We start from the raw sequence: 23,332 nt of genomic DNA on the forward strand, positions 1-23,332 counted from the left end.
AGGTGGAGTGTTGTTGCACTCGTGGGGTGGATTGTTTAATGATGGTACACTCATTGGGCTGAGCTTGCAATGACGAGAAGCTGTGATCGTTGGGGTGTACCTTATGTGAAATTCCGGGCCGGCTGTGAAACCAGATTTGCTCTTTTCTTTTCTTTCTCCCCTTTCACTTTATTTTTATTCTTTTGTTAAAAGAAAAACAAAGATCTTCCTTATCGACTTTCTCCCTCGCACCGTAGCTCTACATAATTGAATAGAGAAAGAACCTTTGGGAAGAAAGAAAGAAGAGGAGATGGAGGAAGAAGAAGAGTGCATCGGATCAGTGGAGAAAGGCGAAAACCGATCGCAGCATGTATGGTCCAAGTTTTGATGAGAAACTCGGCCTGTGTGAGCTTCTTGAGGATTTTTGATTAATCTCTCTGAGGGCTGCCTGTTGGAGGAACAGTCGGTGCAGGAGAGATTTGGGTGGAGGAGGGTTTTCTCGGTGCACGTGGGATCGATCGTGAGGAAGTGGGAGACGGAGCCAGAAGCTTGTGCTCCTCATCAAGTTTTGTCTGAGCCGGCCGGAGGCAACGTGCGGCTTCATCATTCATGGTCTTGCAGGAACTGCTCTGGGCAAGTCGTTCGTGGAGTTTGAGGACACCCACTGAGAAAGAGAAGAGAAGAGTGGAGGGGAGGCTCCACCCTCGGGACACGTGGCTGGGGCGAGGCAGCCAGGACGCCATCTGAAACAGGCATGAACTCCCCTCCTCCCCTCCCGGTTTTATTTTAACTTTTGATTTCCTTTATATCCTGGCGAATATTTATTTGTTATTTTGCTGCCCTCCCCCTCCCCTTTGGGATTAGCTAGGGATACCGGGTGGGTCGTTTAATTGTCTTGTCTGGTTTGTCTTGGTGCCTGTCTGTCCTTTAATTACTTGATCTTTGCCGCTGCATATCAGCGGGATTTCTTTTCCTTATGATTTACCTTTTCCTTGGTGTTGTAACCTGTGTTCTTTTCTTGATTTTGAGTAAAGTATTTGCATTTATTCCCCTGTTTTGAATTTGCATTGCATTTCTGAATTGGCATACTGTGTGTTGAAGATTGGGGGGGGGGGGGGGGGGGGGGAATTGCATCAGCATTTGGATGGTAGCTTCACTCGGTCACTTCTGATTGCTCATACGGCGCGACCCACCCCGTATTGGTCTCCCGAGCACATCGATTAGGATCTCCGGAGCAATAGGCAGTACCCCGGGGCCTTCACACAAGGGCCAGGTCGTAACAGTGTGCAACACATATAAGTCGGTCCAAAGGACCTGCTATCTTTATTTTACGTGCTTCACCATAAGGGAAAATTGGGAGAGGTCTGGAGGGGGGGGGGAGATTCCCCCCCCCCCCCCCCCACCTCCCGCAACCTCCCCTTTGGATGTCCATTATTGTAGGTATGCCTTTTGGGTCGAATGTTGTGTCATGCCCTGCTCTCAGCTAGCGTTGCTTACTAAAATGGCGGCTGACCACGCCCATTGGATACTTCTGGTTTACGGCTGAGTGGTTCATCTTACTCTGCTCTAATATGTTTGGTTTCAAGTGTGACGTGGGATATTGTCACCAACACCATTACAGCCCAAATGTGACCTCTATTTGATGCATAACCCCATTTTCAAGGGTCGTTAGCATTGATTAATACTCACCTGAGGGAAACTTGGAGAAAATGGGCATACTTACACATGGGCCGTATATCGGTTAACAGTCGCTGGTCCGCACAACTATCGGAAATAGCAATGATCATAACCAGTTATCCAGTTCCATCAAGTCGTGTCCAACTTCTGGTGACATTGGTGATCAGATTTCTCCAAACATCCCTATCCTGAACTGCTTTCCGAAGCTCTGGCAGAGATAGCTTGGTTGCAGCCTCTACCCCATCCATCAGGCATGTACAATGTCTGCCTCTTCCTCCTCATCCCTGAACCCTACCCAGCATGGTTGACTTCCCTCGACTTTTGTTTTCTGCACGAATGATGTGTCCAACCAAAGTATGACAGTTTTTTTTTGTATACTACGTCGAGGCTCATGTAAGAGCTAACACATAGAAAATATAATAATGAGAGCGGGAAGCACAACAAGAGTTGAGAACAGAGACATCGGGAGATCTGTGGAAGGGAGAGGGCCGGGGCGGGGTTCATGAGATAAACAACATGGACACGACAAGGACTTTCAGGAACGAAAACAGAATTTGAAGGAGGTGTATTGGCGGGGGTAGAAAAGATCAAGGTTTTGGATGGGGGAAGATAAGAGATGGTGGTGAACAACTGTTTTGAAGACCTGGAGGGAGGAGTGGGATTGAAGAGTGTGGGAGTTTGTTCCAGAGGCGGGAGAAAAGAGGAATGAAAGAGTGAAGGTGAGCAGAGAGTCTTGATTTTGGCAGTTTAACCATAAGAGGGTTGCAGGCAGATCTTGTGCGTCCTGAAGGAATATTTGGTTTTAGTTTCAATATTTGTTAACAGTTTCTGTTTTAGCTTTAGTGCTTCTATCGAATATACACGATAATTTATTTAAATATTCTAATTTATTTCAGTCTAATTTATTTAATAAATTAATTCTAATTGATTTAATATTTAAATTTACTTAAGCCTTATTCTAAATTCGAAATTATATTATTCTAAATTCGAAATTTAAATTAAATAATTAATTAAATTTATTATAAATTTTAATATTTAAATTAATTCTAAATTATTTAATTTATTTATTTAATATTTAAATTAATAATTTTAATAATTTATTTAATTTTAATTTTTTTTTTTTATTATTTAATTTATTTAGGTCTCATTTATTAAAGCACGAATTTGTTCGTTAGTCTTGCAATCCATGGAATTAAAATTAATCTCCAAAACCACATTTAAAAAGAACTGCCCATCTTCTTCCTTTCTTTCTTCTTCACTGTCCATGAATCACATCCATATATTGCAATATTGGAAATACCACAGCATTCACCAGCCTCTTCTTGGTTTGTTTTGTCACATGTTTGACTTTCCAGATACTTGTCAATCCTGCCATTGCTGTTCTCCCAAACACAAACCGTCAATTGATTTCCCCTCCACATACTCCAGTCACTTCAATCTTAGAATCGAGGAAGATGAAACTTTCCACATGATCGTCTCCCAATCTGAACACGTTGATCTTCTCAGTTGACCTGATTTTAGTATTTTTTCGGTTTAAATAAAAAGAGCTTTTTCACTTTCCTCGTTCACTGTTTGCAGCAGTTTCATCAAGTCCGCTTTACTTTCTGCCAACAAAGTGGTATCATCAGCATACCTGAGATTGTTGATACATCTTCGTCCAATCCCAACTCCAGCATCTACAGTGCCTGTAGAAAGTCTACACCCCCTTTCAAAATTTTCACCTTTTCTTGCCTTATATCCTGGAATTAAAACGCATGAAATGAGACTTTTTCCACCTTTATTTACACATCATGACCCACACTTCCAAGTGAAAGACAAATTCTACAAATTTCAGAAAATTAATTAAAAATACAAAACGAGAATTTCTTGGTTGGATAAGTATTCACCCCCCTGAGTTAATACTTGGTGGAAGCACCTTTGACAGCAATTACAGCTGTGAATCTGTTGGGATAGGTCTCCACCAACTTTGCACACCTTGATTGGGGTTGCGTCCAACAACTCGGCACATGCATAGGCAAATAGACATGGTGGTGTAAATCTTTCTGAGCAGAAATGGGAATTGCTCAAGGTTGGGATATGAGTGAAAGCTCAATTCCAAATGAAAAAATGGCAGCTGAGCTAATTTTACATTCACCAAACGTTATTAGTATCACAGTACACTGCAAGACCGCAAGCCTATCCACTGCAGAGAAGGTCGACATTGTTTTCTGTGGAGTGAGGCGTGAGGCAACGTCGCTCATGCAGAGCGATTCGTCAAAAATTCCATGAGGTATCTCCGCAGGTCCTCAACTTCACTGTAAAGAAGAACCGTGCAATAATGCACACAAAGAGAAACATCAGCAACACTTCATACCATACACGTAATCAGAGCATGTTCGAACTTGCTGACAAAGTGGTTACATATTATGCAAAGCAGAATAAATGACGTCATTTGTTGATTGTTCTGAAGGTTCAAACCTCTTCTTCCCCAGTAGAGCATAATTCGTCAGAGGGTAGGAAACTCCATCTTCGAGATATAGGACGATGTAGTAACCCTTCCCTCCAAAATATGTCGCCGTTTCTGTCACGATCAGCGTGCTGATGCCACTCTGATCAAGCACCACTGCAAATACAGCACAGGGCCTTGGTTCATTGTGCTTCATTGTGTACTTGTCTTCCCACCTTTTAATTGTTTTTCTTTCTTTCTTTCATTATTTTGTGATTTAGTCACTTGGTAGTATACTACAATCTATGAAATAGATTGTAAAACAGCTAAATCTACAGATATAGAACCACCTTTGGAGGCCATTTTTCCCCGCAGAGCAGGGGTTGGCCTTTTCCGGGCACCGTGGTCCACTTTTTTGAAGCAATGTTTTACAGCCGGATGCCCTTCCTGCCGCCGGCCCTGTTAGTCGCCTCTTGCAACACACAGAAGAATTACCAGTGAACTGATACTCAATTTGCACGACCTCAGAAGGATGAGCAGGCTGAGTTCAACCCCCCTGGTGTTAATTCAGCGATCGACCGGGATTCAAACCCAGGATCCTGGGATCCCAAGCCGGCACCCTAACCGCTAAGCCAATAAATCTACAGATATAGATTGTAAAATAATAAATTAGAGATTAAGATAAAATGCTACAATGATCAGAATAATGGCATGAGCAGCTTTACCGCCATGACAAAGGGGTTGAACAGTTGCCGGAGCCGAAGAGACGCCGTAAGTTACAAACTGGGAAGTTAAACATGCATTAGAAAACATGAAAAGAGGAAAGGCACCAGGGCCGTACCATCGATAGACACATTTATGGAAGGAGAAGACACCATCACACTACCACAGTACATTTTGATAAAACATACACAACTTGCTTAAAACAAGGAAAAGTTCTCAAGCAAAGGAAAGAAGCTAACATGATTATCCTCTTCAAAAAGGGAGACAATTGAGATCTTAAGAACTATTGTCCAATCGGCGTACTTTCAAATATATATAAACTTTTCACAATGGTCTTGACCAATCAAATTGAAGGCGTTCTAAATAGCAACCGACCAAGGGGAAGCAGACTTCAGAAATGAATATTCCACCATGGACCAGTGGACCACATACACACCTGGAATATTCCACCATGGACCAGTGGACCACATACACACCATCAATCAACTGAAAGAAAAATGGCAGGAATATAATAAACCTCCCTACACGGTATTGTAGAAATGCCGAGCATCAACAATGAGTGCAAAGGAAATACATTGAATTACTGAAAGATATTTACACAGATTGTACAACTACAGTAACGCTGCAGATAGGAAGTGGTAAGATCAACATCAACAAAGTAGTAAGACAACAACGGTGACACAATCTCTCCTAAATGATTCACTACCTGTCTGGAATATGTCTGGAATATATATTTCAAACACTTCCGTGGGAAGATAAGGGAGTCAACATTCATGGAGAACAGTAGAACCATCTAAGATGTGCAGATGACACATTGTTGTTGCAGAAGAAGCTTAGAGAGAAAATGGAAACCATGCTCGGGGAACTCTCTGAAACCAGCATGAAGTGTGGGCCTTGCATCTCATGGAGAAATCATAATAAATGGAAACCAAATAGAAGGAGAAGAATATGTATACCTGGGGCAAAGCGTTAGCCACAAGGAAAATAATCAACAAGAAGAAATAAAGAGAAGAATCTAACTTGTCTGGAGATGATATGGAGAAGTCGGTAACGTCATGAGAGGTAGTTTAACAATATGTCTGACAAGGAAAGTTTTCAATCAGGTGTATTATTCCAACTATCATCTATCGGGAAGAGAACTGGGCATTAACACCAAACACGGAGAAAGAGCTAACAACAGCACAACACAATATGGAACGTAATATGTTTGGTATTACATACAAAGATAGACAGACAAATCAATAGATCGGAGAACAAACCGAAACTCAGGATATCTTAGAAATAATCAAACTCAGGAAATGGAAATGGGCAGAACATGTTAGCAGGACAGATGACAGGTGGACAACATGAGTAACAACATGTAGACCGATGGATGGCAACAGGAACAGGGGAAGGCCACGTCTAAGATGGAGGGATGAAATCGACAAATATTGGGGAAGAGTCAATTGGAACATCAAAGCAAGAGACAGAGCAACATGGCGTCAACATGCTCAGGATTATCCAAAGACGGCTGCATCCCAGACCTGAATTGCTTATTCGGGATGGAAATGTCTCTCTGTGCCAGAACCAGGTCTGAACTTCATGCCTCCGCTAGCTGTGGAGGAAGCACTCGGCAAATTCCATCAAAACATCCACGTGTGACGCACTTTCAGTGGAGTTTACGCATAGACGAGGTTTATTTCATCGTGTTTGGTGCACAAGACACCAGAAATGGACGAGGACCTCAGGAGTGTACATCGAATTTAATTGCGAGGATATTTGTGGACAGTATACAGGGATCTGAACCCGGGCTCTCGGCATCCTCGGCATCTGTCCTAACGACGTGCTCGGATGGGAACACTAAGCAGGCCAACTAAAAAGTTACACGCGTCTCCATGAAACAGGATATGGTGGCGGCTGCTGCGGCCTCTGTTGTGGCAGCTGCATTTGTGGGATGTACTTGGACAGTGCAGAGTCAACAAAGTTTATTTCAGGAACTTCACACTTTCAAGGCACTTTGATTTAAAAAAAAAAAAAAGGACCTTGCCGGCACGTCGTCGTCACAATTTATGGTTGTTTTGTATGAAAGTTTAATGTTTTGCTAAAAACCGACAGCCCACATTAATTGTATCGGCGTCGTTCTGTTGCCCAAAATGAGAAGTGCATCCAGTAATGCTCCAGGAATTGACAGCATTCTGTTCAAAATCCACCGTTAACTAAAGAAGGTTAATACGTCAGGTTTATCAAACTTCATTTATTACCTGCACCACCGGTTTGGTTTTCACCTATGTCTGTCTGTTGGTTGGTTTGTCTGTTTGTCTGCTCGTCTATGAACAAGATATCTCAAAATGTTGTGGACGGGTTTGGACGAAATTTGGCGGAGAGGTCGTGTATGTGACAAGGACGAAATGATTAGATTTTGGTGAAGATCCGCATTCGGATCCGGCTACTAGAATTTCTTAAGTGATTCTTCACCATTGGGAGATCGGGCCAAAAACGATACGTAGCAGGATATCTCAAAAAGTTGTGGACGGATTTGGACGAAACTTGGTGGACAGGTTAGGTGTCTGACAAGGACGAATCGATTCGATTTTGGTGAAAATCTGAATATGCATTTGGATACGAGAATTATTTGATTTTTAAGTGATTCTTCACCATTGGGAGATATGGCTAAAACCGAAAAATAGCAGGATATCTCAAAAAGTTATGGACAGATTTGGACGAAACTTGGTGGACTGGTTGTGGGTGTGACAGACTGATCGATTCGATTTTGGTGAAGATCTGAATATGGATTCGGATACGAGAAGTATTTGATGTTTTAAGTGATTCTTCACCGTTGAGATCGGGCTAAAACCGATATATAGCATTATATTTTAAAAAGTTGTGGACGAGTTATGAGAAAACTTGGGGGATGAATTGGTAAGGTGCCAAGAACAAGCCGATTCGATTTTGGTTCAGGTCCGAATCCAGATCCGGCCTATCAGTGGGATACAAAACGTAAACTGTTAAGCCTGGTGGCGATATGCGCTCTACCGGGTGCTTTTCTCCTTTTGATAGTTCCATGCTAAGTCCCTCTGGATGGATATGCCATATGAACCGTGTTGGCACACAGTGAACTTGCTCGGAGAGATGGGAAATTAACTTTTCAAAACTTTCATGTTCTCGTTATTATTATTTTTGACTTTTTAAAGCTTTTTTTTCTTCTTCCCTTCATGTGTTTTATTCTTACACTTCTATAACGTATTCATTCATTTATAACAATTTTTTGTCATGATCTGTCACCTGAATAACAATATACTCATGCTATGACTGCCTCCACAAAAATTGTGAGGAAATTCATTGAAGTTGCATTTGTTTTTTCCAATAATGGTGAAAATAATTAATTTTGTGAAAATAATTGATGATTCTAAAGTGAAAATAATTGATGATTATAAAGTGAAAATAATTGATGATTATACAGTGAAAATAATTGATGATTATAAAGTGAAAATAATTGATGATTATAAAATGAAAATAATTGATGATTCTAAAGTGAAAATAATTGATGATTATAAAGTGAAAATAATTGATGATTATAAAACGAAAATAATTGATGATTATAAAGTGAAAATAATTGATGATTATAAAGTGAAAATAATTGATGATTATGAAGAGAAAATAATTGATGATTATAAAGTGACAATAATTGATGATTATAAAATGAAAATAATTGATGATTATAAAGTGACAATAATTGATGATTATAAAGTGAAAATAATTGATGATTATAAAGTGAAAAGAATTGATGATTATGAAGTGACAATAATTGATGATTATAAAATGAAAATAATTGATGATTATAAAGTGAAAATAATTCATGATTATGAAGTGAAAATAATTGATGATTATAAAGTGAAAATAATTGATGATTATAAAATGAAAATAATTGATTATTATAAAGTGAAAATAATTGGTGATTATAAAGTGAAAATAATTGATTATAAAATGACAATAATTGATTTTAAAATGAAAATAATTGATTATAAAATGACAATAATTGATTATAAAATGAAAATAATTGATGATTATAAAGTGAAAATAATTGATGATTATGAAGTGAAAATAATTGATGATTATAAAGTGAAAATAATTGATGATTATAAAATGAAAATAATTGATGATTATAAAGTGACAATAATTGATGATTATAAAATGAAAATAATTGATGATTATGAAGTGAAAATAATTGATGATTATGAAGTGAAAATATTTGATGATTATAAAGTGAAAATAATTGATGATTATAAAATGAAAATAATTGATTATTATAAAGTGAAAATAATTGGTGATTATAAAGTGAAAATAATTGATTATAAAATGACAATAATTGATTTTAAAATGAAAATAATTGATGATTATAAAGTGAAAATAATTGATGATTATGAAGTGAAAATAATTGATGTTGTGAAAATAATTGATGATTATAAAGTGAAAATAATTGATGATTCTAAAGTGAAAATAATTGATGATTATAAAGTGAAAATAATTGATGATTATAAAGTGACAATAATTGATGATTATAAAATGAAAATAATTGATGATTATAAAGTGAAAATTAATTGATGATTATGAAGTGAAAATAATTGATGATTATAAAGTGAAAATAATTGATGATTATAAAATGAAAATAATTGATTATTATAAAGTGAAAATAATTGGTGATTTTAAAGTGAAAATAATTGATTATAAAATGACAATAATTGATTTTAAAATGAAAATAATTGATTATAAAATGACAATAATTGATTATAAAATGAAAATAATTGATGATTACAAAGTGAAAATAATTGATGATTATAAAATGAAAATAATTGATGATTCTAAAGTGAAAATAATTGATGATTATAAAGTGAAAATAATTGATGATTATAAAGTGACAATAATTGATGATTATAAAATGAAAATAATTGATGATTATAAAGTGAAAATAATTGATGATTATGAAGTGAAAATAATTGATGATTATAAAGTGAAAATAATTGATGATTATAAAATGAAAATAATTGATTATTATAAAGTGAAAATAATTGATGATTACAAAGTGAAAATAATTGATGATTATAAAATGAAAATAATTGATGATTCTAAAGTGAAAATAATTGATGATTATAAATTGAAAATAATTGATGATTATCAAGTGAAAATAATTGATGATTATAAAGTGAAAATAATTGATGATTATAAAGTGAAAATAATTGATGATTATAAAAGGAAAATAATTGATTATAAAGTGAAAATAATTGATGATTATAAAGTGAAAATAATTGATGATTATAAAGTGAAAATAATTGATGATTATAAAATGAAAATAATTGATGATTATAAAGTGAAAATAATTGATGATTATAAAGTGAAAATAATTGATGATTATAAAGTGAAAATAATTGATGATTATAAAGTGAAAATAATTGATGATTCTAAAGTGAAAATAATTGATGATTATGAAGTGAAAATAATTGATGTTGTGAAAATAATTGATGATTATAAAGTGAAAATAATTGATGATTATAAAATGAAAATAATTGATGATTCTAAAGTGAAAATAATTGATGATTATAAAGTGAAAATAATTGATGATTATAAAGTGAAAATAATTGATGATTATAAAGTGACAATAATTGATGATTATAAAATGAAAATAATTGATGATTATAAAGTGAAAATAATTGATGATTATGAATTGAAAATAATTGATGATTATAAAGTGAAAATAATTGATGATTATAAAATGAAAATAATTGATGATTATAAAGTGACAATAATTGATGATTATAAAGTGAAAATAATTGATGATTATAAAGTGAAAATAATTGATGATTATGAAGTGAAAATAATTGATGATTATACAGTGAAAATAATTGATGATTCTGAAGTGAAAATAATTGATGATTATAAAATGAAAATAATTGATGGTTATAAAGTGAAAATAATTGATGATTATAAAGTGAAAATAATTGATGATTATAAAGTGAAAATAATTGGTGATTATAAAGTGAAAATAATTGATGATTATGAAGTGAAAATAATTGATGATTATAAAGTGAAAATAATTGATGAATTTACGGTGAAAATAATTGATGATTATAAAGTGAAAATAATTGATGATTATGAAGTGAAAATAATTGATGATTATAAAGTGAAAATAACTGACGATTATAAACTGAAAATAATTGATGATTATAAAGTGAAAATAATTGATGATTATAAAGTGAAAATAATTGATGTTGTGAAAATAAATGATGATTATAAAGTGAAAATAATTGATGATTATAAAGTGACAATAATTGATGATTATAAAGTGAAAATAATTGATGATTATAAAGTGAAAATAATTGATGATTATGAAGTGAAAATAATTGATGATTATAAAGTGAAAATAATTGATGATTATAAAGTGAAAATAATTGATGATTATAAAGTGAAAATAATTGATGTTGTGAAAATAATTGATGATTATAAAGTGAAAATAATTGATGATTATAAAGTGAAAATAATTGATGATTATAAAGTGAAAATAATTGATGATTATAAAGGGAAAATAATTGATGATTATGAAGTGAAAATAATTGATGATTATAAAGTGAAAATAATTGATGATTATAAAGTGAAAATAATTGATGATTATAAAGTGAAAATAATTGATGATTATAAAGTGAAAATAATTGATGATTATAAAGTGAAAATAATTGATGATTATAAAGTGAAAATAATTGATGATTATAAAGTGAATATAATTGATGATTATAAAGTGAAAATAATGAATTGATGATTATAAAGTGAAAATAATTGATGATTATGAAGTGAAAATAATTGATGATTATAAAGTGAAAATAATTGATGATTATAAAGTGAAAATAATTGATGATTATAAAGGGAAAATAATTGATGATTATGAAGTGAAAATAATTGATGATTATAAAGTGAAAATAATTGATGATTATAAAATGAAAATAATTGATTATTATAAAGTGAAAATAATTGGTGATTATAAAGTGAAAATAATTGATTATAAAATGACAATAATTGATTTTAAAATGAAAATAATTGATTATAAAATGACAATAATTGATTATAAAATGAAAATAATTGATGATTATAAAGTTAAAATAATTGATGATTATAAAGTGAAAATAATTGATGATTATAAAATGAAAATAATTGATGTTGTGAAAATAATTGATGATTATAACGTGAAAATAATTGATGATTATAAAGTGAAAATAATTGATGATTATAAAGTGAAAATAATTGATGATTATGAAGTGAAAATAATTGATGATTATAAAATGAAAATAATTGATGGTTATAAAGTGAAAATAATTGATGATTATAAAGTGACAATAATTGATGATTATAAAGTGAAAATAATTGGTGATTATGAAGTGAAAATAATTGATGATTATGAACTGAAAATAATTGATGATTATAAAGTGAAAATAATTGATGAATTTACAGTGAAAATAATTGATGTTGTGAAAATAAATGATGATTATAAAGTGAAAATAATTGATGATTATAAAGTGAAAATAATTGATGATTATAAAATGAAAATAATTGATGTTGTGAAAATAATTGATGATTATAACGTGAAAATAATTGATGATTATAAAGTGAAAATAATTGATGATTATAAAGTGAAAATAATTGATGATTATGAAGTGAAAATAATTGATGATTATAAAGTGAAAATAATTGATGATTATAAAGTGAAAATAATTGATGTTGTGAAAATAATTGATGATTATAAAGTGACAATAATTGATGATTATAAAATGAAAATAATTGATGGTTATAAAGTGAAAATAATTGATGATTATAAAGTGACAATAATTGATGATTATAAAGTGAAAATAATTGGTGATTATGAAGTGAAAATAATTGATGATTATGAACTGAAAATAATTGATGATTATAAAGTGAAAATAATTGATGAATTTACAGTGAAAATAGTTGATGTTGTGAAAATAAATGATGATTATAAAGTGAAAATAATTGATGATTATAAAGTGAAAATAATTGATGATTATAAAATGAAAATAATTGATGTTGTGAAAATAATTGATGATTATAATGTGAAAATAATTGATGATTATAAAGTGAAAATAATTGATGATTATAAAGTGAAAATAATTGATGATTATGAAGTGAAAATAATTGATGATTATAAAATGAAAATAATTGATGTTGTGAAAATAATTGATGATTATAACGTGAAAATAATTGATGATTATAAAGTGAAAATAATTGATGATTATAAAGTGAAAATAATTGATGATTATACAGTGAAAATAATTGATGATAATAAAGTGAAAATAATTGATGATTATAAAGTGAAAATAGTTGATGATTATAAAGTGAAAATAATTGACGATTATAAAGTGAAAATAATTGATGATTATAAAGTGAAAATAATTGATGATTATAAAGTGAAAATAATTGATGATTATAAAGTGAAAATAATTGATGATTATAAAGTGAAAATAATTGATGATTATACAGTGAAAATAATTGATGATTATAAGGTGAAAATAATTGATGATTATAAAGTGAAAATAATTGATGATTATAAAGTGAAAATAATTGATGATTATAAAGTGAAAATAATTGATGATTATAAAGTGAAAATAATTGATGATTATAAAGTGAAAATAATTGATGATTATAAAGTGACAATAATTGATGATTATAAAGTGAAAATAATTGATGTTGATCAGATGTAAGAATGATCTTTTGCTTTGTTTTTCTTCAAGTTGGCCTTATTTTAGTTTAAAGATCCCAATGATGTCTCGTTCAGAGAGAGGAAGCCAATGTGTGGCATTCCTGGTCTAGAGAATTTCTCATTCCTGGTGCCATCGCAGTGCAAGGCGAGTGATGCCAAGAAAGTAATAACGTGGCTGGCAACTACTGGGGCCACTTGAATTTCTCTACACTCATCATTGACTTGTAGTGTGGATGACTTTTTTTATCAGCATATTGGTTATAAGGACTACTGTACTTGAGCAGCACTACTGTACCTGTATTTTAGTGCCTGCTCCAAATGCCCAGATGACTTTTGGAACCATGGAGACCACATGAGGCCAAAGATCCTCCACTCACTGAGGGTGATTAGTGAGTCTGCTGGGTTTTTACTGACAAATGCAAAGCAGTTAGGCCTGCCACAAAACGTCATCCTGGTGTTTCACGTGCAAGGCGATGAATATATCAATATGTGCGTGTCGAGGCGAGTTACTGCCGGAACTCTGGCCAAATTACGACTTTATGCTCGAATCAGTGGCACAGCTACACCTCAGCAATGATGCAACCTGCGGCCAGAATTCAGTATTGAATCCCAGTCCAATATGCGTTTTCTGGCGATTGGCAATAGAACAGCGACATTGTAATTCTGAAATGAGCTTGCCTTCCAGAAGCTTAGCATCAAAATCCTTACACCTGCTGGTAGAGTCAACACGACCCCATTGTCTATATCCTGACAAAAACATACCTGCTAATTCTTCTTCTTCATAAATATACCAATAAATATATATATTTTTAACTTGATGCATACGTCACACCACTTTGGTGTAATCTGATCAGTAATTTCTATGGTCACCACATACCGGTTTTACCAACTTTTCGCAAATGGCTGCACAGTTTGCAGAAAAGATCAGAGGTCTTCAAAGTTACTCGACCCCTCGCTTTGTCAAAAATCACCTCCTAAAATGCATTAAACAGTCAGGTTAGAAACATTCTTTGATTTCAGGGTTTTTTTAACCTTGATTTTCAAGGAGTGTGCCATTGTTTTACCATCACCTCTTACCTCCCAGGACTCCAGGGTCTGGATGGCGATGTAGAGGGAGCCATTGGAGTACATGAGGCCCCAGCACCAACCATCTTGGTGAAAGAAGATGCATGCACATCATTTGGGATAGGTAAAATGGTTTGCCTGATATTATGTCTAAGGAGTGGGATTAAGGGGGATTAAGTGTTTGTGTCGACAAATCATTGTGAGTTTGATAAAGGAGACTCACATGAGGATGAATGGGTACATTACATGGTCTTAGTGTGAGTTTGCGGAACATGAATGGGTTAAAACACCTCTTCCTGTAAACACCGTAGTTACCGTAAGTCATCCTTTATTCATGTGAACATTTTGCAATTCTGACCTGTTGTGTACCAAGCAGCACCAACACCAACGGCCACCAAAGCTGCATAGAAAAGATGAGAATCAAAAATCCCTTGGTCACAAGCAAAAGCATTCCCAGCCTGAATCTGGGCATGGCAAATAAAATTATTACGTACTCGTTATTTGAACCTTCATATTCAAAACTCAATGGTGGAAAAAAACAGCGAATTATACAAAAAATTATACAAACACAATGTTTTATTGCCATGCTGGGTTTGTTTGTTTTTACCTGCAAACATTGCCCATGAGCGTGCTGTGGGGGAACGTGCGAGATGCAGCTCGTGCATCGTTTGTCGGATCACATGCATATACGCCATATTGCACAGGGTGCTGGACAGGTATCTGGATCTGCAGATGTACCAGGTGCTGGAAATACATGTACCTGACAGATGCAAATGTACCATTCATACAGAAAGAGACGACTCGTCTCATTATGCTGATGCCACATAAAATTTGCGCATTTGTCCTGGGGTTGAATCTCGACCTCGCTACATACCGTCACACCTGTGGTTCACATGTAGGTTCATTATAGTCAATGTTTGTCCTGTCTCTCAGATGGACGTTAAGCTGGGCGTCCTGTCTGTTGGCCATAGTTTGTGGAAGTTAGTCTTTCACGAAGAGTAGTCGAGCTGTTGCCAACACGCGATGCCAACTTAGAAATTCCTGCTCTAATGTACAGCGGCACTGCATCTGCGGCACAGCTGCGCGTCAGTAATGATGCAACCAGCGAGGTGAATTCAAATTTGAATAAGGAAATTAAACATTACCTTAACACCACCACCACCAACAACAACAACTACAACAAGCTCGCATCGGAGAAAAAACTGTGCGAGGCCTGAAGGCCAAACAACATATGGCCTTCTCAAGGCCCGTGATGGCTATCGGCTGCAACCTTTCGATATACAAGAACGATTGTGAATACTGTATATGCTTCCTCAGATGGCTTGGGCCAACCCGAGCAGGAACATTGCGGCTGAGGCCAGATGTGCAGCCAATGGGCGTAAGGCCTTTGATTGTCTGCCCACCAATTTACTAATACATACATACTTTACATACATACATACTCTACATACATACTCTATATACATACTCCACATACATACTCTACATACATACTCTATATACACACTCTACATACATACTCCACATACATACTCTACATACATACTCTACATACACACTCTACATACATACTCTACATACATACATACATACATACATAGACACATACTTACATACATACACACATACATACATACATACATACATACATACATATATACAGACACATACATACATAGACACATACATACTATTTTAGGAGTCGTGGACGGCGAGAGAACGAGGCCATTTGGTTGAGTTCAAAGCATGTTTATTCGTACAGAACCCAGCACACTCTGTATCACCCGTTTATCGGGTAGCGATATATATATACAATCACACACGGCGAGAGTGGGCGTGCCCGGGCGGCCTGGGCGAGCCCGGGAAAGGCAAGTCTGGACATGCCCGGGAAAGGCGAGACTGAGCGTCTCCGGGCGGTCTGGGCGAGCCCGGGAAAGGCAAGTCTGGACATGCCCGGGAAAGGCGAGACTGGGCGTCTCCGGGCGGTCTGGGCGAGCGCGGGAAAGGCGAGTCCGGACATGCCCGGGAAAGGCGAGACTGAGCGTCTCCGGGCGGCCTGGGCGAGCCCGGCACAGCGATCGCTCCGTGGTTGCGTCCCCGGCAGGTGTAAGGCGATTGTGTATACCCAGCGGTAACCGCTACACTATTATGAATTTGGGGTAGGGGGAATATCTAGATTTAGGTACATTTGCGTAGGTAGGTGTCCGGCTGTCATGCTAGAGAATCTCACCTGTAATAAGTTCTGTGTTTAGCCCGGTTTGTCGGATCAAGTGTGTACTTGCAGTCATGCAAGGATGACCGTGTTGTACTGTTGTAGGGATGTATTTGGGTACATTGCATTGTAGTTGTAGGGATTGTAGTTGTAGGCATAATTCCCCTGTGTGTCAGACCTGGTGATCATACCTGTGTCCGTTATGGCAACACATTCTTGTAGATGTTAGATAGGCCCTTAGTGCACACATTAATTAAACCGCCCCCTCCCCACCCCTCCCCCCCCCCCCCCCCCCCCCCCCCGCTGACAATGACTGACCATAAGAACTGACCGGAAAGACAAGCAGGCAGCAGCCGCGCAGTGGTACACCATGGAACACGAACATCGTGCCAGGCAGGCTGGGAGCCATGCCCAGGAGATCTAGTGATTGGCCAGTGGAGGGGCGAGCAACAAACACCACACCGATTGGCAGAGTAGGGGAGGACGTGCGATTGATCAAAGGAAGGACAGAGAGCTTCTCCGTGATTGGGGATGAGAAAGGTAAAGGAGCGACACACTGATTGGCCACCAACCGATGAGACCACGGCCAATCAGTGCGGAAGGCGCGATTGAATGACCAACAAGCTACGCACTGATTGGAGGGCAAGTGCCAGTGATGTAGAAGGGCGCAAAGGGAGAGAAGCAAACGAGGCACTGGTTGGGGGGGAGAGGAAGGCTGACGTCGCACCACGAGTGACAAAACGACTCGCTCGCTGGCATTTTCCTCTCTTCCCTTGGCCTCTTGCTCTGGACTGTCACTTTGGACTTTTGACCTGTGCTTGCCTTTGGACTTTTGACCTGTGCTTGTCTTTGGACTGTGGTGGAGAGACCAGCGCCGACGATCATCCTCCCCTGTTCTTCGTGCTCCTGGTGCCTGCGTGGTGCTGTGTAGCGCGGGATGGACCGTGCAAAGTATTCTGTGTTCGCGCCAACGGCCAAGCGGTTCGCGCCAACTGGAGCCGCATCCGGACGCGAGCTTGGGGCCTGGACGACAGAGACAGATAAGACACACCACATTCTCCAACACGACGAGACATTAATTTTATTATCCTTCCGTTTGTCTCGTATCTGAAGTCTGTGCGGGGACATCCCAATTTAGGATTTAGTTTTTAATCATCGCGTTTCCCTGTCCCGATAGTTATTTTGAATAAACCCTTGTATTATTTTCTGTTCTATTCGAAATCCCGTTTTGGTTGAGTTATTGATTCCAGGGAGAAGACATCGTCGGGGCCGAAAAGGTAAGCCGTGGCATTCTCCCCCGAACGTCTACCCGGGTATTGGTCCGCCATCAATTGGATTGAATAAACGCCTCCAAGTAAGCTCGAGTCCATCCGCGATCCCCCGGTCTTAACCAAGGGGCAATCGTGCAACAATACATACATACATACATACATACATACATTACATTACATACATACATACACACATACTCTACATACACACACACATACATACACACATACATACACACACACACATACATACACACATACATACACACACACACATACATACACATACATACATACATACATACATATATACACACATACATACACACATACTCTACATACACACACACATACATACACACATACATACACACATACATACACACATACATACTCTACATACATACACACACACACACATACATACACATAAATACATACATACATATATACATACTTTACATACACACATACATACATAATACATACATAATACATACATGCACACATACATACATACATACATACATACATACATACATACATATATACATACATACTGTCGTGTGGTTTGCTCAGTTAACACCGAGCGTCACCACGGATGGAATCGAGCTTTAATGGAGGCGTTTATTCAATCCAATGGCGGCCGATACGCAAGACGGAATGAACAGTGCCGACTTACCTTCACGGCCGCAAGCGTCTTCAACCTGAAATGAATAAATCAAACCAAAAACGGGATTTAGAATGTACAAAAGGAATATTTATTACGGACCCGAGAACAATGAACACGACGGTAAATAAATAATGTTCCTAAATCGGGATCCCGCACACCTCACTTCACATACAAGACAAGGGAAAGAAGTAAATAAAAGAATCGTCGTGTTTGGGGTTTGTGTGGTGCGTCTTATCTGTCTGCTGTCGTCCAGGCCCCAAACTCGCGTCCGGACGTGGCTCCGTGCTTGGCGGCAAGGAGGCCTCAGTCCGCCTCGTTCGCACGCTCCGCTAATCAGTGCACGCCGCCCGGCAGGCCCCGCTCACACGATCGTTGCTCCACCGTCTTTCGTCAAGCAGACAAATTTGGATCGTAATGGAAGAGGTCCAACCGGGAACAAAAGGCGAACAGGGAAGAGGTCCAAATGGAGACGAAAATCACGGGCAGCAGGGAGGTCCGGGCAGGAAGAATCCAGGAATGAGAACAAGGGAAGTGAGAGAAAATGCCGGCCAGGGAGAGGTTTTACTGGCGGTCCTCTGATGTCAGCTCGCTTCCCCTCCAACCAGTGCATCGTTTCCTTGTCGCCTTTCGCGCCCTTTCTCGTCACCGACGCTTGCCCTCCAACCAGTGCGTAGCTTGTTGGTCATTTTTTCGCGCCTTCCGCACTGATTGGCCATGGTCTCATAGGTTGGTGGCCGATCAATGTGTCGCTCCTTTACCTTTCTCACCCCCAATCACGGAGAAGCTCTCTGCCCTTCCTTTGACCAATCGCATGTCCTCCCCTACTCTGCCAACCGGTGTGGTGTTTGTTGCTCGCCCCTCCCCCTGGCCAATCAAGAGCCCCTCTGGGCATGGCTCTCAGCCCGCCTTGCATGATGTTTGTCTTCCATGGTGCCGTTGTACGCAGCCGCTTCCTGCCTGTTTCTTCCGGTCAGTTTTATCTTCAGTCATTGTAAGGGGGGATTTCATTAATGTGTTGCACTAATGGGCCTATCTAAGTGTCTATAAGAGTGCGTTGCCATACGGGACAAAGGGTAGATCACAGAGGTTTCACATACAATGGAGTCTTAGCCTTATCCTTATTAGTCCCCTACCGGTGTACACCGGAGGGGACTATAGGTTTGCACTCCGTCCCTCCGTCTGTCAGTCTGTCAGTCTGTCAGTCTGTCAGTCTGTCCGTCTGTCCGTCTGTCCGTCTGTCAGTCCGTCACGCAAAGAACAGCTTTCCGGACTTTTTTCCTAAACTCTTAATGCTAATGATTTCAAACTTAGTACATGGTTTCGTCATGATAAGTTACAGATCAAGTTCGAACTTCACGACGTTTCGATCATTTTTGACAAAGTTATGGCACTTTGAACTTTGGTAATTTCCCCAACAGTTTTCTGGACGACAGACTGCCGGTAGAGGACATGTATTGCAGCGCAATACTCAGAATGCTTGTTCTACCTATCACCGGATCATCCTCGTATGATCACAGGTACACACTTAATCCGACAAACCGCCTAAACACGGAACTTATTACAGGTGAGGTTCCCTCTCATGACAGCCGGACACCTACCTATGCAGATCTACCTAAATCTATATATTACCCTACCCCAAAATTCATAACCATACATACATACATACATACATACATATACATACATACATACATACATACATACACACATACATACACATACATAATCACATACACACATACATACACACATACATACATTGGGATAGGTTTCTACCAACTTTGCACACCTTGATTGGGCAATATTTCCCGATTCTTCTGTACAAAACTGTTCAATCTCAGTCAAGTTACATGGAGAACGTTGATGGACAGCGATCTTAAAGTCATACCACAGATATTCGATTTGATTTAGGTCAGGGCTCTGACTCGCTTTCGGTGCCACTCAAGGACATTTATCTTTTTGTTCCTTAGTCACTCCAGTGTAGCTGTGGTTGGGTGTTTTTGGGTCTTTGTCATGGTGAAAGGTGAATTTCCGTCCCAATTTAATAATTTCCCAAAAAATAGAGTAGGGTGGTGTAAAGTGGGTTAGAGTAGGGTAGGGTGGGGTAGAGTGGGTTAGAGTGGGTTAGAGTAGAGTAGAGTAGAGTAGAGTAGAGTAGAGTAGGGTAGGGTGTGTTGGAGTGGGTTAGAGTAGAGTAGGGTGAGGTAAAGTGGGTTAGAGTAGGGTGTGGTAGAGTGGTTTAAAGTAGCGTAGGGTAGGGTGGAGTAAAGTGGGTTTGAGTAGCGTGGGGTAGGGTGGGGTAAAGTGGGTTAGAGTAGGGTAAGGGAAGGGGGGGGGTGGGTACTGTGAGTTAGAGTAGGGTAGCGTGGGTTAGAGTAGGGTAGCGTGGGTTAGAGTAGAGTGGCGTGGGATAGAGTAGAGTAGAGTAGGGTAGGGTAGGGTATAGTGGGTTGGTAGCTGAGTAGGTTAGAGTGGGGTGCAGTAGTGTAATCTTGGTTAGGGTAGATTAAGGTAGGGTGGGGTACTGGGGTAGTGTGGGTTAGGATAGTGTAGGGTAGGATGGGTGCAGTAGGGTAGGGTGGGGTAGGGTGTGTAAGGGTAGAGCATGTGGCAGGATAGAATAGGGTGCGGTAAGGTAGAATGAGGTAGGGTCGGGATAGTGTGTGATGCTCTCGGGTAGTGTGGGGTGCAGTAGATTAGGGATATAGTGGGTGTGGTGGGGTAGCGTGGGGTGCGGTAGGGAGAGTGGGTGTGGTAGGTAGGGGTGTGGAGGGTAGAATAGGGTGAGGTTGGGTAGGTGGGATGTAGTTGTGTAGGGTAGGGTGCGGAAGTGTAGTGTGGGGTGCAGTAGGTTAGGGTAGCTTGGGGTGTAGCAGGGTAAAGTAGTGTGTGGTAGGACAAGGTAGGGTAGAGTGCAGTGTGGTAAGGTAGAGTGGGATTCAGCAGGGTAGGGTGGGGTGTGGTCGCTGATAGTGGGGTGTGGAGGGTAGAGTAGCGTGTGAGATAGGGTAGGGTAGATCGGGGTGCGGCAGCGCAGGGTAGGGTGTGGTAAGGCAAGGTAGTGTAGGGTGCAGAAGGATAGGGTGTGGCAGGGTAGCGTGGGGCGCGGTAATGTAGATTCGTTTGTGGTAGAGCAGGGTATAGTAGGGTGCAGTAGGGCAGGATAGGGTGTGGCAGGGTAGCGTGGGGCGCGGTAATGTAGATTCGTTTGTGGTAGAGCAGGGTATAGTAGGGTGCAGTAGGGAAGGGTAGGGTGTGGCAGGGTAGAGTGGTGTGCGGAAGGGTAGAGCAGGGTGCGGTAGGGAGAGTGAGGGGGGATAGGGTAGAGTAGAGTGGAGTGATCTCGGCTATTTCGGTCGAACAAACCTTAAATCAATGACTAATATAGTTATTGATGACAAACTGCCATGTTCTCGGACCGGAGAGTTACGACTGTTTCCACATGTATCATTTTAAAAACCGATCCATGTTTAGTCTCAGGATATTTATGTCCTTGTTCCCCAGAGCCAGGTCAGCATTTTAACTCGAGTTCCACAGAAACGTTACCAATGTCACTTACTTGGCGCAGGTCAGTTTTTTGAGCCAACTTGCGTGGGAGAAAGCGAGGGCCTTGTCAATGTGACTGTGTAAACGCTTCCTCTTTGTACTCAAAGGGTTCTTTCACCACACCCGAGACATCTCCGGGTCCCTCTTGTGTTATCCCACAACATTGTATAATTCTGGATCAGATCCACTCTTCCAGCAATCACCGCAGCATTCGCAGCGCGTTCTTTTTGGTTTTCACAGTACCTTGGTGTATTGTGAATTTACATCGTTACAGGTAACTATTGACCGATGATGTTGTGGGAAGCATCCAGGTGGTCGCATGGTGTCGGTACGAGTTTGGCCGATTTGACATTCTGGACAGCCATTGATTGAGTGGCAAGAGTTCATTTTCATTTATTTATCTTCCAGCCAGCTCAAACATGTGCTGACACCAGACAGCCTTTTCATACAAGTCTTGTGTAAACTTTAAAATCCCCTTTTTTTAACCATAAGCTCAATTTTCTGATGAGGAAGAACTAAAGTAATTTGCCCAATTTTTCCCATTTTCGCAAGATATAAATGATGTAATGCTGCATCACCAAGAAACGCTTTGCATATATCTAAATGGGGTGAAATTGAGACAATGAAGGATGAGTGGGGAGACAGGATTCGTAAAAGGGGAGGTAGGGGAGTGTACAGAGCATGTGGAGGTTGGAGGATGGGGGGCTGGGATGGTCGGGGATTGAGGGGGAACCAGGAGCAGGGTCAAAATTCACCATGTTTGCATACTTAATTAGCAGGTGGGCTCCATAACATGGGGGTAAATAAGGATGGACCTGAAGATGGAGCATGTGTACTATAAAGAGAGCCGTCTGTCTGTCTGTGTTGCCTCCCCCCCCTTCCCCCAGAGTTGGTTGTACGGATCTTCGTCAAATTTTCGAAGGTTCGGGCGCGCTGGGGAATGTTTTGGGCAAAAAAAATTTTTTTAATTTTGAAAAAAAAAAGTTAGATTTCTTTTGGATTTAAAAAAATCGCTCTAACGTGC

General features: G+C 38.5%; 1 protein-coding gene across 1 annotated transcript; it reads right to left on the minus strand.

Annotated features, from left to right (window-relative positions):
• Positions 1–3,416: 3,416 nt before the first annotated feature.
• CYBC1 (cytochrome b-245 chaperone 1) lies at positions 3,417–22,353 on the minus strand. The gene is made up of 7 exons (XM_078778935.1): positions 22,322–22,353; positions 15,214–15,332; positions 14,965–15,006; positions 14,619–14,692; positions 14,419–14,515; positions 4,114–4,258; positions 3,417–3,950 (listed from the first exon to the last, which is right to left on the minus strand). The coding sequence occupies exons 2-7, from the start codon at positions 15,299–15,301 to the stop codon at positions 3,893–3,895; spliced, it is 504 nt and encodes a 167-aa protein (XP_078635061.1). The 5' UTR covers positions 15,302–15,332; positions 22,322–22,353; the 3' UTR covers positions 3,417–3,892.
• Between the last annotated feature and the right edge of the window lie 979 nt (positions 22,354–23,332).

The sequence above is a fragment of the Myxine glutinosa genome, chromosome 5 (genome assembly GCF_964187855.1).
Source record: "Myxine glutinosa chromosome 5, kmMyxGlut1.1, whole genome shotgun sequence".
NCBI lineage: Eukaryota > Metazoa > Chordata > Myxini > Myxiniformes > Myxinidae > Myxine > Myxine glutinosa.

Coding starts and splice junctions, on each gene's coding strand:
- CYBC1 (XM_078778935.1), bottom strand. CDS start 15,301: ATGGCGTATATGCATGTGATCCGACAAACGATGCACGAGCTGCATCTC. Junction 14,693..14,964: donor TGCTGCTTGGTACACAACAG/GTCAGAATTGCA, acceptor TCTTTCACCAAG/ATGGTTGGTGCTGGGGCCTC. Junction 14,516..14,618: donor AGACCCTGGAGTCCTGGGAG/GTAAGAGGTGAT, acceptor AATGCATTTTAG/GAGGTGATTTTTGACAAAGC.